This window comes from Geotrypetes seraphini, chromosome 14 (assembly GCF_902459505.1).
Source record: "Geotrypetes seraphini chromosome 14, aGeoSer1.1, whole genome shotgun sequence".
Classification (NCBI taxonomy): Eukaryota; Metazoa; Chordata; class Amphibia; order Gymnophiona; family Dermophiidae; genus Geotrypetes; species Geotrypetes seraphini.
The window spans coordinates 56,909,756-56,936,854 of record NC_047097.1 but is presented as its reverse complement, the minus strand read 5'-3'; the positions used below and the strand labels follow the sequence as shown (position 1 = coordinate 56,936,854).

The 27,099-nt window shown below is 42.9% G+C and overlaps 1 protein-coding gene across 1 annotated transcript; it reads right to left on the bottom strand.

Moving 5' to 3' along the window:
* Positions 1-333: 333 nt before the first annotated feature.
* On the bottom strand, positions 334-26,383 carry TSPAN3 (tetraspanin 3). The gene is made up of 7 exons (XM_033920858.1): positions 26,056-26,383; positions 12,947-13,138; positions 10,725-10,799; positions 9,066-9,167; positions 8,026-8,178; positions 5,215-5,298; positions 334-1,195 (listed from the first exon to the last, which is right to left on the bottom strand). The coding sequence occupies exons 1-7, from the start codon at positions 26,116-26,118 to the stop codon at positions 1,103-1,105; spliced, it is 762 nt and encodes a 253-aa protein (XP_033776749.1). The 5' UTR covers positions 26,119-26,383; the 3' UTR covers positions 334-1,102.
* Positions 26,384-27,099: the final 716 nt, after the last annotated feature.

The following is a 27,099-nucleotide window of genomic DNA, read 5'->3' as shown; positions in this document are numbered from 1 at the left end:
CAGCCGGCACCTCCCCTCCTTCAGCACTTGTAATTGCAGGCTCAGGGCCCCATCTAGAAGGCCTCCATGCCTGCATCCAGGCTGATGTGATGGCATCATGTCGACATCCACGCACTTCCGCCGCAGCCCAGTTCAGTGTGTCGTGGCTTTAAAAAGTTTGTGGGACACCGATATACAGCATCCTTCCTCATTCACTCCCCACAGGGGTTTAAAGTTCAAGTACTAGGTACCTGGCGAATACGAATAATAAAGCAGATGTGTCAATTTCCATGGCAACTCATCAAGATAAACATTAGAATTTATTCTAAAAAATGATTTTGCCCACACTTGTGATTTTAGGGTGGATGTACAGAGGTTTATTTAAATCAGGTACACTATTTACAATTGCATTCACTTTCACATACTTGTTTTGCCTTACTACATGGCTACATTATCTCCAAAATCAAAATTTAAAAGTCTGCAGCTTATTCAAACCAAAGAAATCGTTCTAAAACGGAAACAAAGATAATCTAGGATAAGAGTGCATACATTTTACTGTTGGAAAATACAACCCCCTGAACTCTGAATATTACACATTTAGTTGGATCTTTGATGTCTGAAGTGATCAAGAGACAAAAAAATGTACTGTCACTGTTTTCAATTATTTTAGTCAGTTTTCCTTTCATACTAATGTTTTCTTGAAAATGGGCTGTATTGTATCTGACAAAAAAAAACAAACCAAAAAAACAAGTTGGTAAGAACTGCTTAAAATTCCATACAAACTAGGCTGTTAACGCTTAAAGCTAATATTCGAGTAATTCAGGAGCACGCTAATTTGAATGTTAATTGTTATGTTAACCATCACTCAAAATTTTCTGTAATTTAAAAAGGATTGTGTTTGGCTACCTCTGGGCAAACAATAGCCAATTACAAGGATGCAAACAAAGCCCAACTACTTTGCCCCATCACCAGTGAACAACTTTACAACAGTCCAGATTTGGGCAAGGCATGCTTTACCTCAGTCTAGATAGACAGGAAAGCTAATATGGTAGGTGGACACACCCTTCTCATCACATTCCAGTAAGAAAGAAAAGATTAGAAAGCTCATATCTTCAGGTGTCTTCTACGCATAGGTTCCTCCAGTGATGAGAAGTTCATAAACTGGATCCCGACTTCTTCTACAAAGCACTATACAAGCACACAGCATTCCTAACAGCTATGGAAATTAAAAAAAAAAAAGGAGAAAAATTTATATAAGGAAATCAGGATCAGTGCATTTAACATGCTGGCCTGCGCTAAAAACAGCTTTCGCAGTTTTGTAAAGAGGATGCTGAACACAAAATGAAAAAAAAAAAAAAGCAGACAAACAATTGAAGCCCTACAGGGTGGAACTTCTCCCACCCTGTTCTTAAAAAATATAAAAGCAAATTATATAAAAACCATACCCACCTGAATAGTTCAAACGGAAATAATAAAAAGACCAGATAAAAATGTGCACTTTGATGTCCCCAGGTAGACTAACGGGTTCAAAAGCAAATAAGTTCATAGACTTGACATGGAGGCGTTATGTTATGTGCAAATTTATATTCCAAATCTTCACTAATTGGAGCTCTAGGCAGGTTATAAGTAGCATATCACTACATAGAATTATAAATACTACATAGTTATACATTTTACATAAAACTATGGATGTACTGTAAAATAAGGCATTTAAAACAGTAAGTAACCACTAACACTGTCATTAAATTCTACTAAGTAAAAAAGTGACTGTTTCTTCCCATCAAGGCAGATTTTGCTTTCAGCCTACAAGGCACATCATATTATACCCAATTCTTTTTTTAAATACTAACATTTTCCAAACATATCAGCATGAAAACAGAATTTATCCTAAACAGCAGCAATGCTACTGGTGGATACTTGTGTTTTCTTCTATGGACCCTCCAATACAGCCCCATACTCCTACCCAACCCTCCTCCCTATCTACTCTCTTCCGCCCAAAACCATAAATAAAATCACCACAAATCCCCCCCCTATATCACTCAGGCCAAAATAAATGTACACTTCTCCCTCCATATGCGCGGTTTCAGCTTTCGTGGTTTCGATTATTCACGGTTTTTAGCTTGCTGGCTCCTCGCCCCAAATTACTTCAGCTTGCATAGAGAAATTGCCGATTCCCAGCACTTTGTTCACTGTGTTTTGCCTCTCCTTCAAAAACAGGCCAGGTCTCCCACCATGTTATTCGCGGTTTCACCATATTCACAACGGTTTTTAATAGAAAACAGCAAATAACATAAAAAAAAGTTATTCGCAGTTTTTCAGTATTTGCGGTTCTGTTAATCTCCTATCACAGTGAATACGGAGGGAGAAGTGTATACTACCACCCCCCACCCTCCCAGAGTGCTTTTCTACCTTTGAAAGCCCCTCCATTTATCAAAGATGGGAACCTTATTTTTAACAGTGGTGAATTTATACAGATCAAACAAGTTGTTCAATTTCATAACCACTTGTTTCTATCAGCGGTGGATCAGGCTAACTCTAATTCACTGCCAGCACAATACGTGCCACAGCTAAAAACTTAACTGAAGGATCCAATTCTCCCAACCCCCCAATCCATTCCAGCTACTGGCCCCTTCAACATAGCAGTCTCCATATATGGAACAATCCATTTCTTGCAAATCTAAGAGAGCTATTGGAATACCTGTGACCAGTATTGCTGTATTACCCCATAATCCACCGCATGCGTATGTAAATACACATCCCCCATGCCTCCGTTTTTCCAACAATTGTCCCCAGAACTTTACGTAACAAAACTGGAGTGGTATACAATTTGAACAATACCTTATACTCATTTTCAGCTATTAAGAATCAACATCCCCAAAGTTAGTCCCCTCTACCAGATCTGCTCTTACTGGTTCCCTGATATTCCTACCCAGATCAGATTCCCTTAGTCTCATATACTTAAGCTGCCCCCCCCCCCCCCGCATCTCCTGCTATTCAAACAAACACTTATAAATTTGTGACGATATCTCCCCCTTTTTGTAGTTTTGGCCAAGTAGTTTGTTCGTTCGTTCATTTAAATCCCGCCCTTACCCAGGGCGGGTTACAAACTTACATACAAAAACTATAACACAAACTATAACATTGCATTACATCAAACTATAACATTACATACACCTTCAACAATGCATACTCCACACAATACAAAAACCTCCCATACAAAAATTCCCATAATACAAGAAGTACAAAACATAAAATACACAAAATGACCAGCACCATATTCTCCTCTTCTTCTCCTTTTCATTGATAATACAGTCTCAAACCTTGTCTTTCGTCTGGTAAAAAAGGTGCCGCTTCAACAGTTTTTTTTTTAAAGCTCTGTATATTCTGCTGCCGTTGAATATACTCAGGAAGCTTATTCTATTTCCTAGGCCCTATGCAATGAAATATACTATCTCTAGATACTGTCAGTTTCAGCTGCCTGACAGATGGAATTTGTAACTCCAATTGTTCTGCAGCTCCACGAGGACGTTGCTCAAAGACTGTCTTGCCCAGCTGTTAACTCCAAGCCTAATATGGTAGAGATTAATGCTTAACCTGCAGATAGGGGAAGAGATACCCTGACTGCAATTTATACTCATCTTTTATCATATTTCACCCCTAGTGTGCCGACATCCCAAAATTGATCCACACACTCTAGCACCTCTCAAGTTCAAAAAATTTCCTCATCCAGGATTAAAATTCCTGATTGAACCTTAAGGGGATATACCAGGAATACTTTTCCTCTTCTATTAACCAGGCTCAAGTGGGTACCCAAACATGTAATGTGATATTCCTATAGGGCCTCCCTATCTTAACTCCCCTCTCTTCCCAGCAACCAGGGTACTAGCAGGAAAGGAATATCTATCATGCAACCTGGCTCTATATCCACTCAATGCTTGCATGCAGTCCTTTGCGTAATTGTGCTAAGAGTTTTGGGTTTGTTTTCTTAATTGGGCATCGTAAGCCTCTCATCCCATCTACCCAAACACAACCAGCGCATAGCCATCCTTGGCCTTCTTCCTGCCAAAATAAGCTTAAGAGAGCCACCACTGCCAGTTGAGATAGCACTCCATCAGCAACAGGACAAGGCAAAGCCTGAAACAGATAAAAGCAGGTGCAGCAGCACCATCATCTTTATAGTCTTAATTCTCCCCAGCCTGGAGAGGCTAAGTCTTCCCCACATCTCTAGATCTTTATTAATCTTCCACATCAAAGGTGACATAAGGTCAAAAAGACTCATTCACAACCCCCCTATTAAATACACCCAAATTCCAAAGAGCCATCTTAACCCACTGGAAGGGATACTGGGCCCAAATACTTGCTACCTCCTCAGGGGGGTTCATAGACAGTAACGCGGAAGACAAAGGCGCGCGCCGACAACTGAGCGCAAGACGGAGGTGCGCGCCGAAGAAAAAGACTGTTTTTAGGGGCTGCGACGGGGGGTTTGTTGGGGAGCCCCCCCCACTTTACTTAATACATATCACGGCAGCGTTATGGGGGGGTTGTAACCCCCATTTTAGTGAAAACGTAACTTTTTCCGTAAAAACAGGGAAAAAGTTAAGTTTTCAGTAAAATATGGGGGGTTACAACCCCACAATGCCCCCACAACGCGGCGCGATCTGTATTAAGTAAAGTGGGGGGGTTCCCCCCCACACCCCCCATCGTAGCCCCTAAAAACAGTCTTTTTCTTCGGTGCGCGCCTCCGCGCTGCGCTCAGTTGTCTGCTCGCGCCTTTGTCCCAGAGCGCTTTTGACCTGACACCCCTCAGGGGTCAGGGAGATGTTAGTAATTCAGCTTTATTCATGTTAACCTTAAAGCCCGATACCATACTAAAAGCTCTCTAATTCCCTCATCACCATACCCAGACACTAGTTTGGTTTAGAATAGCAAATAGTAAATTATCCATATTTAGACTAATTTCTTGCTCAATCTCATTCCTCAGTAATCTGAGCCTGCTCCCTAATTACTAGTGTGAACAGGACAGGGGAGAGTGGGAACCCCTGCCTAGTACCTCTACACAACTCAAAGGCCTCTGAATACCTACCACTGATCTTAATCAATGTCAAGGGGTATTATAAATTGCTTTGATCCACCCCACGCTCTTAAAACTTTGGTGGAAACAAAAAAAAGTTCTCAAGTCACTGGTTCCTAAATCCAAAGATGTTGTCAAAGACTTAACAAAGAATTAAAACTCACCTGAATAGCAGCAAACGCCAGCGCCGCCCAGATAACATACATCATTATCTCCTGCAGCTTTTTCACAACCAGAGCCTCACAACCCTTAAAAAAAAAAAAGGGACAATTATATAATCAATAGAAATAAATAGCTTCAGAAAGTCACATCTATGCTGAAACTTGCTAGGAAATTAAGAGATTCAGCCAATATATTATTTGGATGGGGAGGGAGGCCTAATTTGCATTTAAAAAATAAAACAGAAAACTATTGAATTTAAGAACATGATATCGAACACACATTAACTATTTAGCTTTCAATACTATTTAATTTGTATTCTTAAAATCAGTAGGTCATACACAAAATTTTAGTAAAGACAACCATACTGAAAGAAATCCAAAATCAGCTCTGAAGCAAGATAAGAAACAGAAAATCCAGGGAGGGAAGAGATGAAGAGAAACAATGAAAGTGGTGAGCTGGTAATAAAGCAAATATATTTACTTGTAGCAGGCGTTCTCGGAGGACAGGAGACATATAGTCTCATATGTGGGCGACATCTACGGAAGCCAGTATGGACACTACCAAGTGCATTGTCATTTTAAAATCTTTTTAGGCAGTGCCTTCCTGCCCAATGTTGCCTTGCAGGACCATCAGTTCAAAAACAAAGCTAAGAAGCCAACTAGAGCGGGAGAGGGGGGGTATGAGAATTTATGCCTGCTGTCCTCAGAGAACACCTGAAACAGGTAAGTTTATTTGCTTTCTCTAAAGACAAGCAGGACATAATATTCTCACACATGGAACTACTGTACTCACAAGCTTCCAGGATTATGACTCTGGAGAAGGATAATGGATATATAAACATGAGTCTGGTGAAAGCCAAGAGGGAAAGTTGGCACTCGAGAGAAAAGATTTTGCAGAACTGCTTGTTTAAAGCAACTGTCTCTTCCGGAGTTTTGTTCGAAACATTAGGGAGAAGTAAAGGTACGGATTAAGGACCAAGTAACTGCTTTGCAGAGGTCCTCAATAGATGCAGAGTGGAAATGAGACACAGCTGGGACATTATGGGCTGTCAAATGGCCCTGAAGCTACAGCCCAGCCCGGGTATACATGAAGAAGATGCAGCCTGCTAGCCAAGTGGAGATGGGTCTCTTGGCGACAGGAACTCCGAGTATGTTAGGATTAAAAGCTACAAAAAGCTGGGAGGATCCTTTGAGGTTTAGTCCAGTCAATATGCCAGAGCATGTTTGTAGTCCAAGGTGTGAAGAGCTGCCTCTCCAGGATGTGTATGCGGTTTTGGAAAGAAAACAGGCTGGACTGCAGACTGGTTGAGCTGGAATTCTGAGATGATTTCAGGTAGGAACTTTGGATCGTACTCCGTTGTGCTAGAATCTGGTGTAGGGAGGATCAGACGCAAGAGCTTGAAGTTCACTCATCGTATGCAGACATGAGGGCAAGGAGGGCAAGTGAAGTTTGAGAGAGCAAGGTGTGAACAGCTCAAAGGGAGACTTCATGAGAGCAGACAGTATGACGATAAGATCCCAAGCAACAGATGGGAGGCTTGATAGGTGGTTTTGTGTGGAATAGTTCTTTCAGGAAATGAGCTACCAAGGGATGAACAGATAGAGGGTGAAACGTACTGATAGCACTTAGATGAACTCTAACTGAATTGATTTTTATACCAGAGCTAGAGATGAAAGCAACTAGCTTAGCAGGATTTAAAAAAGGTTTGGATAATTTTCCTAAAACAAAGTTTATAAACTATTGAGATGGCTTGGAGAAATCCACTGCTTATTTCTAGGATAAACAGCATAAAATCTATTTTACTCCTTGGGATCTTGCCAGGTACTTGTGAACTGGGTTGGCCATTAATGGAAACAGGATACTGGGTTTGATGGACTTTAGGTCTGTCCCAGTATGGCAGCTCTTATGTTATTATGTAGTCCAGTATGGATGGAAGTGGACATGTAATGAATTCTAGAGAATGTGATGCACACTAGAACAGAATCTCCCCTGGATTGGTAGCATGGAATATTGCTACTCCTTGGATTTTGGCCACTGTGAAAATGGACCATTGGTCTGACCCAGTAAGGCTATTCTTATGTTCTTATGTATTTAATATGGTAGCAGTGTTGAGTAGAGCATTTACTTCTCAATGAAAGGAACCATGTTAGTGTTAACCAGCCGAGGTTGGGGTGAAGGAGGTGCACTTAGCAGTAGCAGTACTGGGTTCCTTGGATGAAATCACCAACATGAGAATATTATGTCTGCTTGTCCTGGAAAAACAGGGGTTTTTATCTCCCTTTTAAAATGAGAGCTTAACATAAGGCAAACATGTGAATAGGAAGGGAGAACAATAACTAGAAAATAAGACATTTTACTAGTTCATAAAAAATAATACATATACATGCTTTATAAATTTGTGAAAGAGGGCTCAGGAAAAAGTGTGCAAGTATAGTTCCCAGTGAGTTGTATTAAAAAAGTCAATATTTCTCTAGCAACAACTATAAAGGGAACACCCAAAAAAGCATTCACTATCAGAATTTATTTTTCTGTTACTGCTGTACGTAGCATAAGGCAGGGGTGTCAAAGTCCTTCCTCGAGGGCCACAATCCAGTCGGGTTTTCAGGATTTCCCCAATGAATATGCATGAGATCTATTAGCCTACAATGAAAGCAATGCATGCAAATAGATCTCGTGCTTATTCATTGGGGAAATCCTAAAAACCCGACTGGATTGCGGCCCTCGAGGAGGGACATTGACACCCCTGGCATAAGGTATAAAGAGCAGTAACTAATTCTATATTCAAACTAGTAAAATGAATACCCGGCTCTTACCTCAGAATAAAGATCTGTGGGACGGCTGATGCTACCAGTGCAGTTATTAATGCTGGCTCGACAGCAGCTCAAGGGCACACTATTATTCTTTGCTTCAATATACCAACGTGTTTTTACCCAGTCTGAATAGTTGTGAATCCCACAGCAGTGCAACTGCAAAATAAAATAAAAGAGAATCAATTTACAGAACTCATCTATAGCACTGTAAAACAAGTTTGTTGGATTGGTTTTTTTGTTGTTGTTTTTTTTACAGAGCCAATATAATCGTATAAAGTACCCATACCATGTCACAATACAGGCACTTTTTAGTTGGGTGTGTGAAACTTGTTTGCGGAACAAAAAAAACTAGCCAACTAGCCACATTTGGGGTTCCTTTTACTAAGCTACGTTAGTGTTTTTAGCGCGCGCTAAATCCACACTACGCGGCAAGAACTAACGCCAGCTCAATGCTGGCGTTAAGGTCTAGCGCATGCAGCAATTTAGCGCACGCTATTCCGCGCGTTAAGGCCCTAGCGCGGCTTAGTAAAAGGAGCCCTTAGTGCTCATTATGCACGAGGATAAGTTTACTTGCTCAGAATTTCTTCACACTGCATGTACAAATCTGTGCCTAGAGCTCTCACCGAGTCTCCACCCACAGCCTAATAGTGCTGGGAATGATCAGTCATCACACACATATAGGATAAGTATCGTTAGTAAATATAGCCATGCTTGCGCAGTAGGAATAGTGAAATGCCGTTTCTGAAGGGAAGCGCCAGGCTGTGCTGTAATGATGGTGGAACAATCTCTGAAGTGGCAACAAAACGGCAGATTCCCAAACTCTCTAGATAAGCATTTTTGTTGGGCTTATCTAGTTGTTAAGCAGAAGAAATGTGCATTTTAAAGAGTGACAATCCCACCAAACTTGGAGCTCTTAAGTCAGTGAGGTAACTTACATCAGAAAACTACAAAAAAGTTACAGCTGATTGCAGAAATTGAAGGACTTTAAAAAGCAAGAACAAGGAGAGGAAAGGAAAGGCAAGGAGAACAAGTGAAGCTCTTACCTGTCTCTGCACATAGTCAATAGCACGACTGGCTGCATCAGGGTATGTGCCATTGTACTCATCATAAACTCTAGTAATGGTTCTGTCAACTTCATCCTCTACCTAGGAAACAAAAAAAGTGACATTAATTGCAGAGTTCTTCTGTGTTGAGGTGAGAAAGCACCTTTCCATCCAATATTGTTTCAGAGAAAGAACTAGGAACATTATGATGTAAGGTTTTCATCAAAAATGGTGGCATAGGCAAATTGAGACCCCATCATCTGGACAAGGTGTCTTTAATGTCACTTTGTTTTAAAAAGAGGCCATGTTTGACAAAAAATTTCTGTGAGAGTCAAGTTCACTGTTTGGACAATGTAGAGAGCATACTGGGTGGGAGTTGGGTTTCTGTCAGGCACGTGTAACATGGCATACTTGGCTAGATGGACCATTGGTCTGACCCAGTATGGTTATTATGGGAGTTCTCTTCTGAGGGGTTCCCCTGTGATGTAGTTGGCATGGCTGCTCAGGGTTTGTTTAGTACAATTTTATAACTAAAATAGAAAAGTCTACCCCCTATACACGCTCTATTCTCGTTCTCCAGCTCCCTTCCCATTTCCATTCTATCCCTGCTTCAAGCAGGCTCTCTCCCAGTCTCGTAATCCCCTTTATCTGCATCATAAATTTATTTTCAGTGCTACTTCTGGAACTACATGAATCGGTAAGTTTAAGCTTATCAGTGCCCACTCTTAAACTGCTCTATCTTACGAGACATGTAGGAGTGGTTCAAATTTAGAGCTGAATTATGCAGGCAGAAAACAGAACATGGATGTAGTGCCACTGGCTTCTAGTAGAGAACTACATTTGAATGGGGCTTGCAGGAATCCCACAGGTATGGAAGAATTTGCCATGGTCCTCTGGGAGTATAGTCAAAATATCTGGTAACTCCAGACTGAGGCTTGGGACACTCATTGGTTGAATAGTGAAAACTATCCTAAAAAAAACAAGGGAGGCTCTTGGGAGGAAATGGAGGGCTGTGAGCACTGACTCCTGCAGGTACAGCTGGGGATAGAATGGATCCTAGCGGGTATGGGTTAGATTGCATGGGTGAAGATTTTCCTTGCAAGCCCTGGAGGCTAGAGTTGCACAGGGGCCAATGCTAAACTACAGCCTGTCCTAACTTCACTCCCTACTGGTGGCTCTGCAGTTGATCTAGGATGCTGTAATCCATTTGCTTCAGAGGATTAGACTTATGCTTTCCTTCAGAAGTGTTTACATTGCATTTCCTTTCTGCTTCATAATCTGAATAGTAAGCAAAAAATTTGTCTCCTACATCTTTTATGAGAAACCATGCATAAACACACAAACATTTTTAGGGGGAGGAATTTATGAACAAGCCAAGTTTTTAAAGAGTCAGGAAAACTGATTTTGGATACTTTAGTTATTCCCCTTGTTACTTCTGACACCTCTTTGTCTCCAGCTTCTCCATTTACTCTCTCCTGCTGGTGGAAACTCCCCAATAAGCACTTACTGGCCCTTCACCCAATACCAGAAACCTCTGCCAGCTCTAGGCCCAATATTCCCCATACCCCAAGGGAACAGCCACAGGTTTAAGTACCTGGGCAACTTGGCATCTAGAAACCCTTCCAATCTTGTTAATCTGTTGCAACAGAAATAAGTTACCTTTGCTCTGTAAACATATCCTAAGACAACCACAACCACCTCTGTGATAAAAACCAGGAGCAAGATGACGACGAACTATAGAAAAAAAAAAGTCAAAAAGAGACAGGTCATTGCTTAAAAACAAACAAAAAAAAAGAAGTGCATCTTTAGCAACTAAACATACTAGTCCTCCTCCACCCCCCTCACCCAATTCTACAATTCCTTTTCTTCTCTGTCCTATCACTGCACTTTTCCTTTCCCTGATTTTTACATATTTTAATTATAAAATCTCTCTGAAAGTATATCAGGTTAGAATATACTCGAAGATTGCCTTACTCTTGTAAAAATCCAATGCAACTGTGCAATGCAAGATATCCACAAATTTCCCCATGGTGAAGATGTTACCCCCCCGGAGAAAGAGGGCTAGCCTCACAGATCCACCAGAAAAAGATAAAACAGCTGCATAGTCTGCATGAGCACAATACAGGTTCTGCAGACTCATGGGAGAAGAAAGAATTAGACAATGCAGCATCAGAGAGAAAAGAGGCGCTGGAAATGCTGACAGCTAAAGAGCTCTGGGAACTGGCTCCTAGCTTGGTGTGTCTGAATCTAGGGAAGGTTTCAACAGAGGTTTGATCACTGCGGCTTTCCAGGATGCTGGTACCTCCCTCTTGCACAATGAGGTATTGATTAGGAGGGGGATCAATTTGAAGAATGGGCCTTTTACTGAGTACCGGAGGAAGTGTGGGCATGGGTCGTGAGCCGAGGTGGTAGGGCGAAGTGAGTTCAGCATTGTTTTGAGTTCTGCCGGCGAGATTTCATTGACATAGTCGAGGGTTGCTGAAGGGTCTTGTTGGTCAGGCTCGGTGTGGTCCAGAGAGGGTTAATTCCTAACCCAACACAAAAACCTGAATGCAGATCCTTATGAAATGACAACCCCAGAATGCGGATAAAGGTTTCATCATCTTATGTTAATGAACAATAGTGAGCCAGAATTCAGCAAAGAAATAGGATTTTTTTTTTTTGATTTGTGGAAATATTTATATAAGGTCTCTTCAACCTTTGTGAAGGAATATATTAATGAATACTTAGTATTATTTTCTCTAACTGCTGTACTATGCACTCTGACAACTTTTTACTGATTTACTGCATCTGGTATCAAGTACTGTACCTGGATATTGCTAGCCTGTTGGGAGGTGGGGAAATGATTATTTTGAATGAGTGCCATATATTCTTGAATATAAACAGAGACACCTTTTTCCCCTCAAAAAGGAGGGAAAAAAGGTTGACTCAAATATATATGGGGGGGGGGGAATTGCTATATTCAAATGCCCTGACAGGCTCTGCATCCAGACCCCCTCCCTCCCTGCCCAGCTCTACACCCTGCCTCCCTCCTTCCGGTGCAAGGCTGGGCAGAAGCTCGCTCCTGCTGGGTGCGCCACTGGCCACAAGATCCGAGACTGCCATCCAGGGAGAGAGGGGCTCAGTGCGGGACAGGAGCGCGGAAAGCTCGCTCCTGCCCGATGCACTGCTGGACCACTGCTGGCGAAAAAAGGTGTGCGGGTGTGTCCACCACTAGACCACCAGAGAGGGTACAGGGCAGGAAGGTGGGACAGGGTGCAGAGCCTGGCAGGGAGTGAGAGGGCCTGGGTTCAGAGCCTGGCAGGGAGTGAGGGCTGGCTGCATAGCCTGATAGGGAAGGGAGGTAAATGGGCTGGGTGCAAAGCCTGGCAGGGCATGGCTCTTGAATATTAAGCCTCCGTCTTATATTCGAGTCAACCATTTTTCCTTTTTTGGGGTAAAATGGGGGTCTTGACTTATATTCGAGTATATACAGTATGTATGATCTGCCAAGAAAACTGGTGTACAAGACAAAGGAGGTTCTTTTAGTATGTCTACTTTGGCACGCAGGATTTTTCACTCTGAGCCTGAAAGTCTTTCAACTCTTGAGGTGGTGCCAGTTTTCTAACCCCAAGTGTTAATTTCTTCAAGATGACTTCAGAGCCTAATAGCAAAGTGTCTAGTTTTAGAGATTTTTGTTGAAATTGTAATGCAGCATCAAGAACACACACCAAATCAGAAAAAAAATAATAGTTTAAAAACTTTTTTTTCTTCTTACTATTAAACAATACAAAATAGGTCGGATCATTTAAATTAAGGCTGCGAAGACCATCCGACACTGACTGTAAATCTGAGCCTGCCAGGGCCAACTGACATTTATAGCAATGCTACTAAAAACTTACAGTGGCAAGTCCACACCGGCTTTCTCGGATTGTCGCACAGCAACCAATCAACCCAATAATGAAGAGAAGAGTTCCTACAGCGATGATGACAACCGCTGGAATGAGTGTGTAAACATCTTCAAAGAAGTGATCGTAGTCATCATAGGTGATGAAGACATAGGCGCCCACATAACACAAAATACCAGCTGCTGCCTATTGGGGGGGGGTGGAGAGAAAAAAGCAGTTACCTATCTTTTTAATTATTAGAAACTGCATTATAACATCTTACCTCCTAGAACAGTGTATCGCAAACTGTGTGCCACGGCACAATTCCCGGTGTGCCTCAAGATGTTGGTGAGGAGGAGAGGCGTCAGTGGGCAGCAAGAGGCATGTCCTTTAGGCGATCAGCCGATGCCTCTCCTCCTCTATGAGCCTCTCTTCTATCGACCCCCCCCCCCCACTGGCGGCTCAGAGATCCAGCTAGAGGCCTCCACACATGCCCAGACGTCGACATGATGTCACACATGCGTGCGACATCATCATGTTGATGTCTACGCACTTCTGGATGCCCTCCAGCCGTGGCTCCAAGTTTAGAGTGCCACAGCTCTGGAGAGTTTGCGAGACACTGTCCTAGAAATCACAGAAAGGTAGTCTCTCCAACAAGGAGTATCTACTTTAATGTTAGTGCTTTAAAAAAATCTGAAGTGAAAATTAAATGGTGTGCAGGAAAAATGTCAGGTGCCTGTTACGAAGTCATACTAAACAAGACAAATGAAGGCAGAAAGACCATATGGTCTATCCAGTGCGCCATCCATGTCATCTACTTTCCCAGAGATCCTATGTACCCGTCCCAAGCTTTCTTGAATTGAGATACAGTTTTTCTCTTTGCCATCTCCATCAGGCGGCCATACCACAAATTCACCTTTTCTGTGAAGTAGCTGTCCTTCAGATTACTCCCGAGTCCATTCCCTTTCACCTTCATCCTATACCTCCCCTTCCATTCCAGTGTTTCCTTTTAACAGCAAGAAATGCCTCCTGTGCATTTAGGACACCCACAAGCAGCTTTCTGTATCTTTTAAACATTTAAATTCATGTTCTTATCCTTTAAACAGATTTGTCAGACATGCCACCGCCAGCCAATTATAATTCAAAGAACAGCTGGGTGTATCACTACTGGTGTACAGTGGTACTTCGGTTTACAAGACGAGCAAAACATTCGCGAAACAGAGCATGGCTCGATTTACGAGTGCCCCCCCCCCCCGGTGATCCGGCACCCCCCCACCGTGATCAGGCACACCCCCCCACCGCTGCTGCTTACTATCATCTGGGCACCGGCATGTCCTGTGCGTTGGTGCCGGTGCCTGAAGATTGGCCTCCTCTTCTTGCTGGGCCTTGAGCATCTGCGCATGCTCAAGGCCCAGCAAGAAGAGGAGGCCGATCTTCGGGCACCGGCACCAATGCACAGGACATGCTGGTGCCCAGAAGACAGTAAGCAGTGGCGGGGGGGTGCCCGATCGCAGGGGGAGGGTGCCGGAATGCAGGGGGGGGCCTTCGGGGGGAGCAATGCCGGTTCTCGGGGAGGAGGGGGGATAGAGCAGCGCCGCTGGCCTCGGGGGGTGGGAACCTATCAAAGCGTGTTTCCATTATTTCCTATGGGGAAACTTGCTTTGATAAACGAGCATTTTGGATTACGAGCATGCTGCTGGAACGGATTATGCTCGTAATCCAAGGTACCACTGTATATTCATCATCCATACTGCTTTGATGTTAATTTCATAAATAAATAAATCATACCTTTTTATAAATATTTTTTTTAGTATCCTCTAAATTCATGTGAATAAATAATATAATTTCATATAAGCCATCCAAATAACTTAGCATTTACGACATACAGGTAAATCAATTTAGATACCCTCCAAGTTAAATAAATACCAAACATATCCTCAAATTGACTTCAACATTTTCTTTCAGGCCTCAGCATCACACCTCCACCGCGCAACCAAAGTTTTTAGCGGTCTTTTCATCACTGGCCTCTATTTATAAAGTTTGTAAAGTTTCTCTCACATATAAAAAATTTTTTTTTTCAAAATAATTTTTAGTGATAATATGATTCATTGAATTCTTTTCAACCTGTGGTACCTGTTTTGTACATGTTTTTACATTTATAGGCATGCTTGAGCATCCATATCTGATCATAAGATGTATTTTTAAGATGGTCCTTCCTCAATTTCTTACAATAAATCAGTGTTCGCATGCTGCAGTGTTAGAACAAAAATTCCATTATCAAGACTGGTAATTCAACAAAATCTAACTTGTATAAACCAGTACTACTACTTTGTGCCTCTTTCATCAGGCTCCTCCAAACTGTGCACAAAAATAATTTACTGCACCGACTGTGAACATTTATTTTTGTGCATGGTTTGGAGGAGCCCGATGAAAGAGATACACAGTAGTCTTCTTGGAAAACAACCAGTGTAAGATCAAAGGGTTCATTGGCCCAGGAAGCTTGAGTAAAAAGTATACCTAACATAATTGATGGTCCCAGGCACAAAAAAAAAAAAAAAGGGCCTAAAGGTGGTCCGAAGGCTAAAAACAAAAAGTTAACAAAATTAAAACCAAATCGGTACAAATGGACGAACATGGTTAAACAGGCGGGAAGGCACAGCAACAAAAAAATCATCAGTTTGACAATCTGAACAGAATACTTAAGACAAAGCTTCTCAGCTCTGAGAACAAAACAAAGAACTGATGATCCCATGAGCCAATGGCAGGTGGGAAGGCACCAGCACACGCGTGGTATGGGTACTGCCTTAAAAAAATTAAAGTGACAGCGTATTTGCTAATGTCCATACCGGCTTCCATAGATGACAATCGTCCACATAAGAATATAAAACTTGTTTGTCCTCGAATTTTAGATAGTGAGAAATGATATCCCTACCAAACTACCCCCAAAATCAAGAACAAAGCCATTACCCCCCTCTCTCTTCCAATGAGTCAAAAAGATACACAAGAGCCATGAACCGTGTTCCGCGTGCTTTGCCAGCCTGCAAGATTACACGTCTACAGAGTCCTTGAGAACAAGGCTCTGAAACTATTTTCAATCAAGAAAATGTAGGGATATGATGTACAGTGTTACAAAACTGCTGTAATCAGCAGGGTAAAGGCAGATTAGAAATGAATAAAGTGGTACCTTGGTTTACGAGCATAATTTGTTCCAGAAGCATGCTCGTAAACCAAAACACTCGTATATCAAAGCAACTTTTCCCATAAGAGTTAGTGTAAACTTGAACAATTCGTTCCACATCCACAAAAACTTAATTACCATTAGGGACGCCTCCACCGCTGCCTCTGCCACAGACCTATCCACGCGGCTCCTCCAATTCTCTTCCTCTGCTGCTGTTCACTGCGGATGGTGCTGGCTGTAAGCAAAGTGCTGCCGCCGCAACAGAGCCTGACTGGATACTTGGCTCTGCTGCTCCCGGACGCTGCCCCCCCAGATGCCACTACCCCCTCTGCTGGGACTCTCAGGTGCTGGCTCACTCCTGCCGGACGCACCCCGACTCCCATGCTCCACCCGAGGCCACCGGCGCTGCTATCGCCTCTTCCCCCCCCCTCCCCGACTGGCCCTGTCCTTACCCCTGCACCGCCGGTGATAGAAAGTGCCTGCCGCTGGCCTGCTGATGAGCCTTGAGCTTCTGCGCATGCTCAGGCCTTCTGGATCTCACCCTTTCCGAGATTCTCATGAGATCTCGAGTCTCATGAGAATCTCGGAGAGGGTGAGATCCAGAAGGCCTTGAGCATGCGCAGATGCACAAGCCTTAGCGGCAGACTGGTGGCAGGCCCTTTCTAACTCCGGTGGCACACGGGTAAGGACAGGGCCGGTCAGTAGATGGGGAGGAGACGATCGTGAAGGGAGGGAGCAGCGCCGATGGCCTCGGGGGGGGGGGGGGAGCAATACTGTTGGTTCCCGCAGTCGGGGCTCGCAAATCGAGTCAATGCTTGGTTTGCGAGTTACAGTTTGCTCGAGTGCTTTGCTCGTCTTGCAAAACACTCGCGAACCGGGTTACTCATAAACCGAGATTTGACTGTATATATTTTAACCAAAACAGGGGCCGAGGCGAGAGGGAGATGTTAATTGTTAAACAATCGACAACAGCAAAAAAAGCCCAGGACCCCATCCCCCTACACTTTTATCAGTTCGAAACCACTATTCCAATCTGGGATAACAGAGACATAATTAAAGCAGAGTACTTTTCCAACAAATTGTGCATACGTTTTTATGCACCAAGTCAGTCTACCTCAAGTTGATCTTCTGGAACAGGAGAAGGGAGTAAACAAAGTATCCATTGTACCCCTTCTCATTAATTAGCTGAAACCTGACCTCAACATCCTCCATTGTAAGGAGATTCTACACACTCATCAAGCCTATAAAGACTGCCATTTTCTGAATGTCTCACAGGACAAAAACTGGCTTTATTGCTACTAAAGGGTATCAGTTGATCTTTCTACTCAGTCAGAAGTCTGGTTCATGCTGCCCATGCTGTGGGAGGTAACAGATCAGGATGCATACAAGTCTGCTTCTAGCTGCCAGTCACATTTATTTATTAATTTGGATTCATTATTGCTTTTTCATGAAGAGATTCATCCAAAGCTTAATAGTAATCGGGTATTCTTAAACATTTAGGGCTCATTTTACGAAGGTGCACTAGGGTTTTTAGCGCATGCACAAAATTACCATGCGCTACTGCCTGCTGAAAAGGAGGCGGTAGCGGCTAGCGCGCTCGGGAATTTAACGCGCGCTATTGCACGCGTTAAGGTCTAGCGCACCTTCGTAAAAGGAGCCCTTAGAAATGAGTCATTAAAGAAAATTATTATTTAGGTTTTCATTTCAATAAAGAAGCCTCTCTTTACATATCTTCATAGCCTTGGCCATAGCCTTCTGCCTGTCCAAAATGTATTACTTGTAGTCACTAGTGGATATCTGGGGTAGAGAGTTGCGCGGGGACAGAAATCCCACCCATCCCCGCCAGGATCCTCTCCGTCCCCACAAGGAATTACCTCCATCTCTGCCCGTCCCCATAAAAAGCAGCAATTAATAATAATAATAACAGCTTATATACCGCAGTACTGTGAAGGATCATCAATTCCACAGTTTCTTTTGTGTTTGTGCTGCTGTTTTCCTTGTGGAATCTCTTTGGTGGAACCCTTTTTTTTTTTTCTGTTCAGGTAATTAACTTATAAACCCCCTCTTTTACTAAGGCTGACGTGTCCATTATATTATATGGATTAACTTGCTTCCAAAGCCTTCCATCCCCGTGGGAGTCCCTTGAGCCAGAGGGGGGTCCCCATGGGAGTCCCGTGGGTTAGGGGGGGATTCCCACGATCCCCGTTCCCAAGCAGACCTCTAATCTGGGGGCAACAGCCAGGACACAAACCACACAGCAATTCTGCAGAAGACTGTTGGGCCAGTCAGGTGGATAAATGGCAAGAGGAGACATAACAGGCATAGAGGGTGCAAAGGAGAGGCATTTGCACTCTGCTATTTTTTAAACAAATTACAGTGCTGCAAAGTTGGAGAGGCAGATCAGTTTTTTAGGGTTCACCTTTTCTAGTCAGTAACCAAATACTTTTTAAGCAACGTGCATATTTGCTTTAGAAATTCAACTGGCCATAAATGTGAAAAACAGGTCTATTCTGTAACAGATAATTCAAGTTTTATAGTGATGCCAAAAAAAAAAATCTCTTATACAAAAGATACAAATAAATTGAAGAGCATGAATTTGTCTACACCCTTCTGTTAAGAGAGCCAATAAGTGGTCTGCATATGGCAATCATCATACTAAGATTTAAACACACATCTCTTCTCTCATCTAGTCAACAATCCAGATTAACAAGATAAGAACCTAATCTTTCCTTCTTGTGTAATAAGGACTGGTAGCCTTGACCAGCAAGACTTATCAGAGCAATCCCCAGTTCCTAGGGTGGGACAGATAAGCCTGCTGCCAATAATGACGACCCCAAAGCAGTGTCCAGCCTGGTTGTCATCCACCCTGTAAAACTTAGTGAACGTGTGGAGATTGGACCAAGTGGCTGCCCTACAAATTTCTGCAGGTGAGATTACTAGACTCTGCCCAAGATGATGCAATGCTGTGAGGGGAGTGTGCCTTCACCTCTACTAGAGACTGCTTCTGCTTCCAATATAGGCCATCCTGATCCACCTGGAGATGGTCATTTTAGATGTCTCCCCCAACGTGCTACATTCCTAAGCACAAAAAAGTGATCAGACAACAGAACTCATTGGTCACCTCCAAGTAACAAATCAAAATTCTGAACTTTCCACGCTCTCCGCTTTCTTCACTCCCGTAAGGTTTGAAGGCTGGAGTCACACCTCCTAGTTTACATGAAAACTGGACACGACCTTCGGTAGGAAGGAAGGGACCATTCAAATCGAGATGCTAGCCTCCAAGATGCAAAGAAAGGATTCCTGCAGGACAGACAAAACCATAAAAGGAAAACAGCAGATCCCACAGTGGGAAACCAGTCAAGTAGAGTAGCACCAGATAAATAGCCTTCCAAATAAAGGGGAAAAGGCCTTTAGAGGTCCAAACAACAATTTTAAACATGTCAGAAGAGATCTCAATGTCCACCACAAAGCTAGGACAACACCTAACTATGTTTTGGCACTTAAAAAGCCAGGATCAGGCATTGTAATCTTATGTTAAATGCAAAGTAATAAATATCAAGTGAGAACACACAACCTTGAAAGCACAAACTTTTGTGGTTGTAATCACTGTTGTTACAACCCAATGGTCTTCAACCTATTTTAGACCTCCAGGGTCTCAACAAATACTTGCTGAAGGAGACTTTCCACAAGGTCTCTCTAGGAACCCTTTCTACCTTTTCTGGAAAGACAACTGGTTCTGCTCTCTAGATCTCAAGGAAGTTTATGAGGGTGTGCTGAAATGTTCCCATCCCAACCAAGAAGAAAATGACGTGGAGCCATGAAACTCACATATTCACCCCCCAAGTTCAACACACTTGGCACATTGTGTCTGAAGTTTCTGTAACCCTTCCAAAAAAATACTCTGTCTGGTCATGTGGGAGCCAGTAAGGAAGCTGCTCAGCTGAAGAAACTGGATCCATGCAGCTGGTTAGCAGCGGGGCAGGAATTCAGAAAGCATGCTTCTGCCTGCTGCACCTCCACCAGGGATCAGCAGAGGACCCGCTGCACCTCCAGCAGGGATCGGCAAAGGTATGATAGGGCAGGGAGGAGGAGGAGGAGGAGGGCAGAGCCTGGCAGTGGCCTAAAAAATTCTGGGAAGGGGCGTTGGCCTGAATATAAACTGGGATCCCATTTTAAGCTAATCTACAGTATGCCAACCTTTTCCTAGGAAACAGCTGAAAATCAACACTCAAGATTAAATTTACATAAAGCTTTAGCCTAGATTCCTTAGAAGCTCAAACATCTGCACTAGCCTTCTCATCCTAGGGCAGGTATTAGAAGAAATAAATACTATATTAAACAGCCTGCTCAAGTTACATCTTTCTATAAATACCCTGTTGTAGTTTCTGTGTGTCCAATACAACAAATTACAAGTTTAGAAAGATAATGAAAATTCTCACTTAAGTGTTCAACATAAACATATAAGGGAAACAGGCAATTGGGGGGGGGGGGGGAGACAGCTAGGGATCTTAATTATGGACCAGTCTACATAGTTTTATTTAAATATTCCTAGTTAATGTTTTGGTTGAGGTGTCATGCATCCTTAAAAGAGGTAAAATTAATGCTTTGTTATTCAAATAAAGTTGTTTGGGTTATAAAATAGCTCTAATTTATTTGTTTTAAACATTAGAGAGTAGACCCATTCGGTCATGTCTTACTGTTTTATGTAGGCTGGAAATAAGTTTAATTTCACGTTGAGTGTACAGTTAGGGGCAAATTCTATAAAATGCGTCCCGATTGTAGACGGCCTACTGCTGCCTAACCAGCCAATCAGAATGCACATTAAAAATATATATATATATATCCCGAGGCAGGCACTTCCGGGAGGCAGCAAATCATTGTAAATCCCAAACAAATTCCTGTTACCGCAAAAATCCTGGCCAAGCTCTGATGTTCCCTTTACTTCTGCCTGAAGAATTCTGTGCTAATCTAAAGCATGTTTTTAAAGTCAGTTACTGTTTTCTACCTCCAGCTCAGCTACAGAGCCATTTACAACCCTCCCTAAGAATACATTTTCTCAAGTTTCCTATCAGTCTAATCTCACTGAGCTTCCTATCCAAGTTCTCTTTCCACTAAAAATAAAAAGAGTTTACTTTTTGTACTTTTTAGGGCCTGCTTAATGATTAGGAAGACTGAGTGGTTACTTAGGCCCTGATTCTATAAAGCCCTCCTAAAGTTAAGAACCGATATCAGCACTGATTCTATAACACTTAGGCGCCCATTATAGAATCATGCTTAGGTGGCACTCAGCATACTAACATTTAGGCATACCCAATTTATGCCAGGGCTTTTTTTGCCTAAAGTTAGGCATCAATATCGAAGCCTAATAGGCACCTCTTTGTGAATTTGGTGCCAACTTGAAAACATGCCCCATGACCCACCCCTAACCATGCCATCTTTTAGTGTTGGTGCTTTGTGTGTATATATTTAAACATAAAATTGGTTTTGTAAACTTTATTTTTATATTTTAAACCTTGAGAAATCCTGAGAAGTAACATCTGAAATTTGACCTATCTGACCTTTTAAGCTAGGTTACCATAGAAACTCTCTTAAGTCTGTGACATTCTAAGAGGCCTGCTTGCCTTTCTAAATGTGAAAGTAGAGATTTTTTTAAGCCCAGTATAGGAATTCTCATTAAGGGGGGGGGGCCTCGTATGGGCTTTCGCTGCTGTAACTTGAAACGGTCAGTTTTCTCCAAAGACACAGAGAACTGTTTTGATTCAAACCTTTAAAGAATACTGGGAGAGGGGGTTTTCTTTGAGTATATTATAATGTTTTATGCATATTCAGAAATTGCTGTGAACAAATATATAATTTGTAAAACTTTTCTTTAAGCCTGGTTTCTATAAGAGCTAAAAGGAATTCTATTATTTAAATAAGCTCAGCCTTCTTCAGTGATGAGCTGGCTGACCATTGGTAGATTGGAGTGATGTAATATTGGTCACTGTGAGAGTACATAAATGAACGTAATAGAACAGTTTCTTTATTTATTCAGAAAAAGTGCATTTTGCACGTCTGACTGAATGTGTCTTCAATGTAGAAATGCCTTTTGAAACAAGATTTCTGTTAAATTTTAATAAACAATATTTGATTGGAAATATTTGTACAATTATCATTATTCCCGGGCATCTAAGGACAGAGGTTATACTCTGTTCAATCTTAGGACAGTGACATCTTCTCCCTTTTTTATTCATTCCAACAATGCATACTGGAAAGAAACTCTATACATAAAGGGCCCAATAATGTCCGGGAACAAACTTAACTCTGAAAATTCAGCAGAAAGGGCCCAAATTTGGCAGGGGGGGGGGGAAGGGAGAGAACCTATGAAAAGACACAGGATTTTGAAAACAGACCAGACTGAACTAGGGGTTTCTGAGAAAATAAGCTTCCAAGATCATGGCCCAATGCACTGCTGTAGGAAAAGCAATTATAGGTTCTGCAACACACACTTAAATCCCAACCAATCTCTGGACATATGCACCAACACAAGACTCGGGACTCGAAAAATTAATGACGTATTCTACCCCCACCCCCATTCTCATGTGCATTTCATTTTCTTTGTGCTCTTATTTTTTAATTTTATATATCAGGACTTGCTATACTGCCTTTAGCTAACAGTGTAGGTCCTCTTATGTTCTTAAATAGGTTTATAATCTAAACCAATAGAAAGAGGAAACAAGAAGTCCATTAACAGAATAGGAAAACACACATTCTAAGGTTCAAGCACACCAAAGTAAAACAGTACCAAGAAATGCAGACCAGGTCCAAGAAAATATGACACAGGCTTGATCAAGAGCACCTGGATAAGTTGCCTATTTGTGTTACATCATATGAACTCCAGAAAAAGTTCTCCTTGGCATAATGTCAAGTCCTACAAGCAAGCATTAGCAGTAAATTTGAGAGAACGATATCATATTCCACATACCCTGGACTAGGAGTGAGGTTCATTACTGCCATGGTATGCACAACAATAATGTCACAGCTCTATTTTGTTACCAGCTCGAGGGGGGAGATTTCAAGGGGACACCAGAAAATACTTCTTCACCGAAAGGGTAATTAATCGATGGAATGGTCTTCCACGTCAGGTAATCGAGGCCAGTACCCACTCAACTTCAAGGGACGATGGGAAAGACAGGTGGGGGTCGCTCCAGATGAATACTTAAAAGATGGATTCTAGAGGGAGGGAGGGTTCTTGAGTGGGCAGACTTGTTGGGCCGTTGGCCCTTTTCTGCCATCATACTCTATGTTTCATATCCAAACACAAAAATTGCGGAGAGAACTTAGAATTTTGTAAACATTTGGGGATTATAAACCATGTGACTGATTCTCCATAAGAACATAAAAGATGCTGCTGCTGGGTCAGACCAGTGGTCCATTATGTCCAGCAGTCCGCTCACGCGGCGGCCCTTTTGGTCAAATACCAGCACCCTGAGACTGGCCCTACCAGCGTACGTCCTTGTTCAGTAGGAACTTGTCTAACTTTGTCTTGAATCCCTGGAGGGTGTTTTCCCCTATGACAGCCTCCGGGAGAGTGTTCCAGTTTTCCACCACTCTCTGGGTGAAGAAGAACTTCCTTACGTTTGTACGGAATTTATCCCCTTTCAACTTTAGAGAGTGCCCTCTCGTTCTCCCTACCTTGGAGAGGATGAACAACCAGTCCTTATCTACTAAGTCTATCCCCTTCAGTACCTTGAGTGTTTCGATCATGTCCCCTCTCAATCTCCTCTGTTTGAGGGAGAAGAGGCCCATTTTCTCTAGTCTTCCGCTGTATGGCAGCTCCTCCAACCCCTTAACCATCTTAGTCGCTCTTCTCTGGACCCTCTCGAGTAGTATCGTGTCTTTCTTCATGTACGGTGACCAGTGCTGGACGCAGTATTCCAGGTGAGGGTGCACCATGGCCCGGTACAGCAGCATGATAACCTTCTCCGATCTGTTCGTGATCCCCTTCTTTATCATTCCTAGCATTCTGTTTGCCCTTTTCACTGCCGCCGCACATTGTGTAGACGGCTTCATCGACTTGTCAATCAGAACTCCCAAGTCCCTTTCCTGGGAGGTCTCTCCAAGTACTGCCCCGGACATCCTGTACTCGTTCTTGAGATTTTTGATACCAACTTGCATCACTTTACACTTATCCACGTTGAACCTCATGTGCCACGTCGATGCCGATTCCTGGAGCCTGATTATGTCACATTGCAGATCTTCGCAATCCCCCTGTGTCTTCACTACTCTGAATAACTTTGTGTCGTCCACAAATTTAATCACCTCGCTCGTTGTACCTATGCCCAGATTGTTTATAAAGATGTTGAAGACTACAGGTTCTAGCACCAAGCCCTGCGGCACCCCACTGGCAACGCTCTTCCAGTCCTAGTATTGCCCATTCACCCCCACTCTGTTTCCTATGCTCCAACCAGTTTTTAATCAACAAAGATATTTCTGTTACCCTGTGCACATATAGTGGTTTGGACCTTTTTGAGATATTTTGAGGAAGTTTTATGTGGAGATTTTTTATGCCATTGATAAGATTCAAGACAGCTTGAAGTTTTCTTTATTTATGCTGCTACTTAAGTTTGAGGCTTTTTTCTCCACATCTTTGTGATTGCTGGATATTCTATAGGTACTTTCTACTGACTGGCTTGGTAACAATTAATGTAGAGCTGTGACATTAGTTTGTGTTACCTTTTATACTGGATTTTGTATGCACAAAAATAACCGATTTGGAGAAACTGCCCATGTGATTCAAAATGGGCAGTTGGGCCTATGACAGCAGAACAGGACATGGTGAATGCTTGTACATCTGGCCATCTCCTTCTCTTACTAGGAGATTGAGGCAGGGAGGGAAGCCAGATTATTTTTTAATTTATTTGATTTTATATACCGTTCTCCCAGGGGAGCTCAGAACGGTTTACATGAATTTATTCAGGTACTCAAGCATTTTTCCCTATCTGTCCTGGCAAGCTCACAATCTATCTAATGGGGGGATTAAGTGACTTGCCCACAAGGAGCAGCGTGGGATTGAACCCACAACCTCAGGGTGCTGAGGCTGTAGCTTTAACCACTGCGCCACACTCTCCCCTTAGATTACGCAGGCAGGCTGAGCTGGGGGAGGATCCTGAATAGGGAAAATGTGGGAGGGATTTCAAACGGGAGGAGGAGGAGGAGTCGTCAGGAGGAAAGGATAGTGTGTAAAAAATAAAGTGGCCCATGGAAAATGTTTTATTATTCACGTAAATGTTCAAAAGTTATTACAAAATGTTCAAAAATTGTTGCAAAATTCCCTAGAAATAACATTCACAAACTTGGAACGTTTTATAAACCATGCTTTGCATGCTTTGGCTGCTTATCAGTTAATGAAATGACAGACAGATCCCTACTTATATATACAGTTTCAATCAGCAATTATATAAGCTCACCTTCTACAATTACATGTGGCAGTTTACCTTGGACTGTTAGCATTTTGATGACACCGATTAAAAAAAACCTATACGGAACAGCAGAAAGGAAGAGAAAGATAAACGGAAAACAAAGGCACGAAGTTGCACAAGAAAGGAGCTAGAAAGGAGCTGAAGGCGACAGACTACTCCTGTTACTACCTAAGAGACGTGGTAGCCTCTTTCTCGGCATATTTCACGCATCCACCACCTTGTCTAGCAATGCATATTTTCCAACGCGATCCGAGCAAGAAACGCGGACGCCGCAGCCCGAAACCTCGCGTTTTTAAACCCGGGACCTCACACTCTTCTTTCCCACCAGCTCCGCTCCTCCCGCCAGGCTCTTTAAACGCAGCCCAGGTTTTCCTTCCACAGTCGCTACCCCACCCCTCCCTCCAGCTCCTCTCCACACCCCGTCTTTTGTCCCCCAGCTTCTTTCTCGCCTCATCCTTCCCCCTGGTCCCGTCCCTCCGACTTACCCAGAAGATAAGGTTGAGAAACACCAGGACAGTTTTGGAGGAGGTGATTCCGCATTGCCCCATCCCTCACTGCAGAACTCGGGAGCGGCAGCGCGTGCGGTCTCCAGGTGACGACGACGGCGGCCCTCTCGCGCTCTCCCTCAACGTCCCGACTCACAATGGCCTCACGCGCTTCTCTTTAATGCCAGCTTCAACAATGGCCGCGCCTTACCCGCCCCTCCAACCAGAGCGCCAGCGCCGGCACGACGGCTTTCAGAGTAACTAGCGCTCCGACTCACGCTCCAGCGCGGCCAGCTGTACAGCCTCCTCGCGCGAGAGTGACGTAATGCCGAAACGACTCGCCTCCCTCACGTGCTGGGGTGCCCTCGAGGCAGCCGCACGTGACCAAGGAAAGACGCTTGGCGCTAGAGGAGATGCTGCAGGTTCCCGAGAGGGCTCCGTGCGGCAGTTAGGCTCATGTGGCGTTCGTTGAAATGATCTTTTCTAATATTTAGAAGCGATACAGTACAACAGGCTTAGTTTATACTGGGCAAAGGAAATGATTGCGTGCAGGATTGTGGCTACCCTGTGCAAAACCAGTAAAAGTTCTTGCAAATTTCAGCACACTGTATTTATTTACAAACTAACACAGCAAGATCTATCTCAAGCCCCATTTGCAATCCACTTCACCCTTTAGCACCTAGGAAAATGTCCAGACAATGTAATGTAATGTAATGTAATTTATTTCTTATATACCGCTACATCCGTTAGGTTCTAAGCAGTTTGAAGAAAGTATACATTAAGATTATAAATGAGAAGTAAGAAGGTACTTAAAAAATTCCCTTACTGTCCCGAAGGATCACAATCTAACTAAAGTACCTGGAAATTAATAAAGAAGAGAAAATAAAGATGGTTGAAAAAAGAAAAATTCTATGTGAACTTATAGGATGGAAATTAAACTGACAGTGAAGAACTGTATGAAAAATACATATGGAATGCAGTTAGAGAGGGTAGGTTACAATCTATTTATGGTATTTGTTTAATTGGAAGGTGTTAAGGTGGGTA

What these genes read in the sequence shown, in the direction of transcription:
- TSPAN3 (XM_033920858.1), bottom strand. Translation starts at nt 26,118, where the DNA reads ATGGGGCAATGCGGAATCACCTCCTCCAAAACTGTCCTGGTGTTTCTC. An exon ending in TTCTCAACCTTATCTTCTGG is followed by an intron (nt 13,139 to 26,055) that starts GTAAGTCGGAGG and finishes CCCCCCCAATAG; the next exon opens with GCAGCAGCTGGTATTTTGTG. An exon ending in GATATGTTTACAGAGCAAAG is followed by an intron (nt 9,168 to 10,724) that starts GTAACTTATTTC and finishes TTTGTTTCCTAG; the next exon opens with GTAGAGGATGAAGTTGACAG.